General features: G+C 49.3%; 1 protein-coding gene across 1 annotated transcript in view; it reads left to right on the top strand.

The window, feature by feature from the left end:
* The window catches only part of CALB2 (calbindin 2), a 54,942-nt gene that overhangs the window by 29,886 nt on the left and 17,152 nt on the right, over positions 1 to 7,904 (top strand). Inside the window, exon 2 of the mRNA XM_014518318.2 lies at positions 3,813 to 3,889. Within this exon, the coding sequence (XP_014373804.1) occupies positions 3,813 to 3,889 (77 nt within the window). The remainder of the gene's footprint in view (positions 1 to 3,812; positions 3,890 to 7,904) is intronic.

A 7,904-nucleotide genomic window follows, 5' to 3' on the forward strand; every position in this document is an offset into this window, starting at 1 on the left:
TATTCCCCCCAGGGGCTGTGCAATGACGTCGGCCAGTGCCTTCAGTACCCTGAAGAGCACTGGGCTGTATCTCTATATATAGAGCTGTATCTCTCCCTTCTGCAAGTCCTCACCCCCAATGGAGCTATCTTGCAGGACTGTTTCAGTGGGGCTGGGTTCCTCCAGCCACCAAATCAATCAAACACATATATGCACATATACATGCAGATTAACAGGACACGCCTGAGCCAGGCTGGGTTATTTAGCATTGACAGGCTAACACCCTCATATGCCTTGAATTCAGTTCATCAGGGAAACACTAAAATGCAGTCAGACACAAGCACACAGGTTTACAGAGCACATTTGAGTCAGGCTGGACTATTCAGCATTGACAGGCTGACACCCTCATGTGCCTTGTACTCAGTTTATTCCTTATGTCAGCAGAACAATAATAAATGCAGTTAGACACACACACACACACACACACACACACACACACACACACACACACACACACACACACACACACACACACTCTCACAGAACATATCTGAGCCAATCAGCACTTTCAGCTGATACCCTCATGCGCCTCAAAACTCAGCATGTCCCCAATCTATTGTCACAATGGTCCTAGCAGTAACTCCCTTGATGAGCAGACTCCACTGTAGTTTTGGGCATTACAGGGATCTTTGGCTTAGGTAAAAGAAGCGTTGCTACAGATCAAATGGGGAGGTCAAGGGGAAGGAAGAGTAAGTGAGGTTCAGAGAGAGAGTATAGCAAACAGCTTGACCATAAAAGTTATTTATTGCCAGGTATATGAACTTATGATGATGCCAGTATTAATAGCCATACAAGAGAGAAAAATAAAACAGTTACAATATTACATAGTTTCAGTTAGGTTTTTGGGGAAGTCTAGTTCAACTTTGATTAGAAAAGTCAGGTTTAGGGAGTTGTGCCTGGAGTAAGGGAATAAAAGTCAGGTTCCTGGAGTCGGAGAAAGAGAGAGAGAGAGAGTTGGGGTCTCACCACCCAGCGAAGCTTGAACCAGTCAGTCGAAGTTCCCAGGTGTTGTTGGAGCTGGCAGACAGGCAGAGCCCTCAGCACAATCAATGATGAGATTCCAGGCAGAAAAGGAGTGGAACTGGTGCAGTTTTTGGATCCAAGCCCCAGGAACTTGGGTAGGGGGTTTTGTAGAGAACTAACAGTGGCTCAAGGGAGAGCACTAGGTTTGTTTATGGGTAAACGATGGCTCATATGCTGGATAATAGGAACTGATCACTCCTGGCTATGGGTGGCATTACTCTGAGGGAGCTCACAATACAGACAGGAAGGTTCAGTATTTTGGGTACCACTAAAGGAGTCATTACTAAAATTGGTCTGATAAATGTTGAGCTGGGTGCCTATAGATGTGGGTTGATTAGCATTTGGAGCAGGGATCCCCCATCATGCAGTGCTCCCCTGCCGCTCTGGTCCCAGAATTCAGTGTGGTCCTTTTCTTGGAATCTCTGTTCTCCATCCTGGATGCTAATGAAGGTGCTTTCCTGTCCCATCTCCCAGTTAAATGAGTTGTCATCTGGTTCCATCTTGGATGCAGATCAGACCGGGGGAACTTCACTCTTATCACCCTTGCCTGGAAGGCTTTAGATGGGTCTCCCACTGCATCTTCATAGTCTTTTGTAAGTCCTTCCTCTAATCAGTTCTTGTTCAGGCAGAGGTGGAGAGGGGATGAGTCCTTTGTGAGTCAAACAGGCTGCATACTGTGCCAGGGTTCCCCAAGAACACAGAGCTGAGAGGTAACAATGTCCCCACAGCAATGGAGGGATTGGGGCTGGGGTTGGGACAAGCTGCCCAGCCAGGACAGGGGGGCACGGGACTTGGGGAGGGGAGCTCCTGTCACTGTGTGCCGCTTCACGCTGCCAGTCCAGGAGATGCTCTTCCAGTGGCCCATTCAGCAGCTCTCACAGCTGGTCTGCAAGGGCATGGGTGCAGGCATGTGTCCCCGGATCTGCGTGGAGTGGGCTGAGCCAGGCTGCGCTCCAGGTGGCTAGCCCCAGCTGCTCACCACCGGCCTCTGCAGGGCAGGTGGAGCCAGGGCTGTGCTAGCCCCAGGCACAGCCTGGAGCATAGCCCTGGCTCCGCCCACCCTGCAGAGTGCAGCCTGGCAGTGGCGGCTTGCCACCTTGAGTGCATCCCTGGCTCCACTCGCCCAGCAGAACACAGTGGAGTGCAGGCTATGGGGGGGTCTGCACCCACCCTAAAATTCCCCATAGCCCCTGCCACCAGCCCCACCCCAATCCCGGTGTGGCACCCGCCCCAATGCCCTGCTGCTGCTCGCCCAGCCGGGGCAGGGAAAAGCCATGGCTTGTCCAGGCAACATGGGGAGGTTGGAGTGGCTTCCACTGCTGTGCACCGCTTGTCTGAGGCAGTACAGCAGGACTGTCCCGCGCCCCCGCTCTCACCACCCATCCGGAGTGCAGCCCAGCCCACCCCATGCAGATCCAGGGGCACACGCCCGCTCCTATGCCTCAGATTGGTGGTGAGAACTGCCAGAGGAACCACCAAAACAGCAGCTCCTGGACTGGCAATGCACATCAGGGCACAGTGGCAGGACCCCCCTTCCCCAAGTCAGCACCCCTGCCCCAACAGCTGCCCCAATCCCTCCCTTGCTGTGAGGGCGTTGATCTGTCTCCTCCACACCCCTTCCCTCCCCACTCCGCCCACCACAACATACTTACCAGCTGGAGGCAGCTCTGTCCAGTGTCATCGAGGACTGCTGCCTGTATAGTCTATGGCTGAATCTCCAAATCGGTGCCGAATCTCCAATTCCAAATTGGCTGAATCGAATTGGGACAGTGATTCGAATCACCAAATCGAATCACTGTCCCTCCGAATTGGCCAAATTTGAATCTGAAGCAAATACTTGCTGCTTCGCACAGGCCTACTGATCACTTCTATCCCATAAACTTGAAATGGAGATAGTCCCTGTGCCACATGGTGGGGTCACAGGCCCTGACTCTTGAAAGTCAGTGATCTAGGGCTGGCAGCCCTCAGAATCATTTTGCTTCCCTATTTGGGAGCTATTGCATGGGGTCTTGCTCTAGCTGAAGAAGAGCAGGTATGTCCTTCAGAGAGAAAGGGAAAAAGGCAGGGCTTAAGCAGAGCTGCCAAGGCATATGGGTTTAAATTTCATAGGTTTTTCATCATTGCTTCCCTCCTTGTGGGTTTTCAGCTGACATGCTAAGGTTTTATGAAATGCAGAACTGGAATACCAGCCCTGGCCTGGAGAGAAGTGAGAGGATTTGACAGCAGTCACTGCATCTGTGATAGGCATGAATACATGAGATGAGGCAGGGTTAAAGTCAAACAAGGCTCCCCTTAGGGGAAGCAGGGAGGCAGCAGGGGCATTCAGTAGATCTCTCAGCTGCCCGGTGTCATAGCTTGTGTGATGGATTGGGCCTACTTTATTCTTCCCTCCTTAGTCCTGATGCACACATTGTAACCGGCTGGCCTGGGGATGTGGGGAACCCCTGGAGTATTGGGGTCTTGGAGTTAGCACCTCCTTGAGATGCATGGGGCAGTTCTTTTTCTCAGAACAGTTCACTCGAGCTCTCTTCAAATTCAGGCAGATGTTGCTGGACTGGGTTACTTAGGGCAATTCAAGCTGCTCTCCTCAGCTGTGAAGGCTAGAAACTTGATTTTTTCATGCAAGTACAAAGGCTGCTTCAGTGCCATAGCTCCAGGGACAGGGTCTCTGCAGAGAATACAGTGCTGGCACCTGAACCCACTTCTCATCAAATCCTTAATCACATCTAACCACATGTTTTTCCTTGCAGGAAATGGCTACATTGAAGGCAAGGAGCTGGAAAACTTCTTCCAGGAGCTGGAAAGTGCTAGGAAGGGAGCTGGAGTGGTAAGAAGACATTTCTCTGCCTGTGGTTCTTCCTTCTCTTTTTCCATTGTTTCATTCCCTTCTTCCCCTCCTTTCCTTGCCTCCTTGTCAGCTTCCCTCCTGACACAAATGTCCAGCACACCTCATTGCTGCACCGTTCCCTCCAAGGGCTGCAGTGATGGGGCACCACAAGGAGGACTGCCTCACGTTGGAGAGGCTATTTCCATAGTGCCAGGCATACTCACAAGGGCATAGGGAGATGGTACTGATTCAGGTTTTGGCCTCCATTCAAATCCTAGTTCCATACGGCTTCAAATGTTATGAAAACCCAGTGTGCCTGCTTATCAACACCTCCAAAATGGAGCCCAGAATTGCCACGAAAACTGCTCCTGCCTGGGATTTCAGCACCACTGGAAGGAAATAGAGCAGAAGGCAGCAGCCCTGACTCTCCATATCAGAATGGGGCTAGTGACATTTGTCTTGCCAAAGCATGCTTAGAGCAGATATTTCCCTTGTCTTGAAATCGGAGTATCCCCCCAACACACCCCACAGTTTCCTCTGTAAAAACTCCAGACTGTCTGAAGTTGCATTTACTGGCATCTGTTTCTTTGCCTTACCCACTGTCACCAATTCTTGTGACTCTATTATAAGTCCTGCTATATTTGATGTTTTACTTAAATCCCTAGCTCTTGGAGGCAAGTGATCACATGAGATTCTGCTTCATTTATCCTACACCAGGGAAAAAGTTCACAGAGCAGAGGGAAGAGTTCAGAAGGGAGTGTTCTGTCCTCTGAGTCTATGCCTACTTTGCTACCCCAGCACAGGGCTTGAGGACCCTATACTTCAGGGAGCAGTGTGAGTCAATGTACAGGTCACAGCACCTTCTCACAATCTACAAGCCAGACATGAGCTTTGCCCACAGCTCATCAGACTGCCTGTACAGCTCTCCCATTGTTGGGGTGTTATTGGGCTGGAACTGCTGGCACAGACCCTGGCAGTCTGCCACTGGATTCAATATATGTCAAGGCACATATTGCAGATGGCATTGAGAACATGAATTATTGAATCACAGGAAACATGATCTGGTCTAGTTCCAAAGAGCCTCAGTGAGCAGGGCCTCACTTTCTCTCCAAGGAAAACAGAATAACCAAGTTCCTGCCTAGAGCAGTGATTCTTAACAGGGTTCTGCAACACTGGGATGCCATGAGAACCCTTTAAGGGTGTCACAGTGTGCTGCACACTATTAGCAAACACCTACATATGATTCACAAAATAAACCCAGAGATTTCAAATAGGAATCCATAGTGTCAAAAACATTCTGACAAGTTGTAGCCTTTGTTGAGTTCTTTGCCAGAGAAGAATTGCTCTATCATTTTTTCCACAGTCAAAAAATAAGTGAAAGCTAAGAGCTGACAATTTTCTAAGGGGACCTTGAGTCTAAAAAAGCCCTGAATTTTGCCTCACATTTTCAGTGTGTAATTATTGATGCCACAGTAGCCTAGAACAACTAGGCAAAAATGACAGTGCAAAAATACAGGGTTCATGAAAACTTGTGTGTACTATTGAGGGAAGGCCTGGGCTAATATATTCCAGCTGATAAGACTTGCAAGATGGACAGAGCTTGATGTGGGTAGTATAGGGTACTGTCATAGGAAAGCAGAGCTAGAAGGGACCTCACAATGTAATTTGGTTCAGTCTCCTGCTCAAGGCAAGATCATCTGTTTAAACCATCCCAGTCTATGCAAACTGAAAATTTCCAGGGATGGAGATCCCATTGCTTCTCTAGGTAGCCTGTTTCAATGCTTGACCACCCTCATAGTCAGAAAGTCTCCAGACTCTCCCTGCTCCTGCTTGGTCACAGTCCACAGGTGATTTTTGGAATGTTTCAGAAAATACGTATTTCTGTATTTGAATGTTGCCAAATCCAAGCTTTCACATCTGACCTCAAAATTACAATAACAAATGTGGCCTTTTGAGTCCCTGAGGCTAGAACTTACATTTTTTTTAATGAAGGCTGAGGTGCTCATCTAATACCTGGTTGGAGAGTGGGGACTTTAAGGAAAGCACATATAATACCAGAGTATTAGGGGTGGGCAACATAGGTGACCGCTCAGCGTGCTACAGTCAGGGGGGCACCAAACACACACATACATGCACAAACATATCCCCACCCTGCCCTGCCAGTCCAGCTGATCCTTACCCTAGACAGGAAAAGTAGTGCCCAGCCCAGCCCAGCCCGCCCTGCCCCACTACCTCCAGCTGCTACTCAGGAGGAACTGGGCTGGGCACGTGCAGGTGGGGTGGTGCCTGCTCCAGCCCACCCACCTTGCTCCTGCACAGCAGCAGCAGTGCCTGCTCACCTGCCTGCCTGGCACACCATGCCACTCCACCTCTCTGCTGGACTGAGCCCTTGCCCCTGCCAACCTGCCTCTGCCTGCAGCTGTATTCCTGACTGGGTGGGAGTGCAAAATACAAGTTCACTCAGGGCACCATTTTCCCTAAGGATGGCTCTGCGTAATACCATGAGACTTGTGATCAGTCAAGGTAGTTGGGGACACAGAGTTACTGCTGTAGCCACGAAGGGTAGGCAAAGAAAGCTGTTGGGTAGAGTCCAGTTTCATTCTGCCATAGCTTCTGATATTTTAAAATATGCTTTGGTTCCATATAAGGAGTGTTGCTGGGACACTTGGATTGTGCCAGTGTCTGTTTTCAGTCTGAACCCTGAGACTGTTGATTCAGGTAGAGCTTTGGAGAGACAGTTGCTCTGTAGCCTATTCATTCAGGTACTGACCTAAGATGAGAAAAACTTACCTTCAAGGCTCTTGTCTGCCTGAATCAGAGCAGAGTTTTTCATCCCTACTTATTGTGAGGCAAGCAGGTGCATGACCATGAGTTTTCTACAGCCTACACTAGTGCCTTAACACTAAGTCATTAACTGTAAGAGCTTCTCTCTGCTGTTATCATAAGCAACCAGAGAAAACTGGATCCCCAAAAACTTCACTGGAACTGATAAGATTGTATATTTCTGTAAAGCATTTTGTCAAATAGATTCTGACCAGGTCCACCAACTGGGTTAGAGAGAGCTTCATGTACAGCTGCTTTATCATCAGTTATCTCAACAGGGGCTCATCTCTCTACTGTAAGGACTCTCACAACTACAAGTAGCTCTGTTGAAGCCAGCAGGTCTACTCCAGGTAGGGTAGTAAGACTTATAGTTAGTAGTAAAGGGGTAGAGGCTGTTAACATGTCACTTGCAAAGGGATGATACTGTGATCTAGTGGAAAACACCAGTGAGAACTGGGGTTCTATCCCAGTTCTGCTGCTGGTCTCCTAGGCAAGTCATCTCAGAGCTCTGTGCCTCAGTTTTTCCATCTGTAAAAAAGCTATCATGATACTCTTCTGTAAAGCTCTGATCTGCAGACAAGCAGTGCCATCTGACAGCAAGATGTTGGGATTATCAGTGGTTTGGTCTGCCAGAGAAACAAAATCCCAGCCATGGTCAGATACCTGTTTCTAAAATATGCCCAGTGTTTTGCTGGGATGTTAATCTTCTGGAACTAATTTAGACTAGTCATTCCTTGACACCTTCAGGCCTGCTCTTCCTGTATTAATATGCAAGAAGGATGTTTTTGTGCTTATGGTACTGGCCTGGTATACAAGATGTCTGTGTTCAATTCCAGCCCCTGGTGCAAACTCCTTGCAGAACCTTAAAGAAGTTACCAGATATTAGGCCTGTGTGAAGCAGCTAGTATTCGCTGTGAATTTGGCTGATTTGGGGGACAGTGATTCAATTGGGTGATTCAGATCACTGTCCTGATTCGATTCAGCCGAATCTGTCAGGCCAGGCCCATCCCCCGCCTCTCTCCCAGCCCGGCAATGGCTGCCCCAGCTCCCGGCACTTGTTAAAAAAAAGCCCCAACTCAGCGGGTGCTACCAGGTGGAGGACAAACCCTGCTGCCCCCCACTGCCCCCCACTGCCCCCCACTGCATGGGGGTGCTCTGCACAAGCCCCCTGATGCCCCCTGTCACTCTCCCA

The sequence above is a fragment of the Alligator sinensis genome, unplaced genomic scaffold (genome assembly GCF_000455745.1).
Source record: "Alligator sinensis unplaced genomic scaffold, ASM45574v1 scaffold203_1, whole genome shotgun sequence".
Classification (NCBI taxonomy): Eukaryota; Metazoa; Chordata; order Crocodylia; family Alligatoridae; genus Alligator; species Alligator sinensis.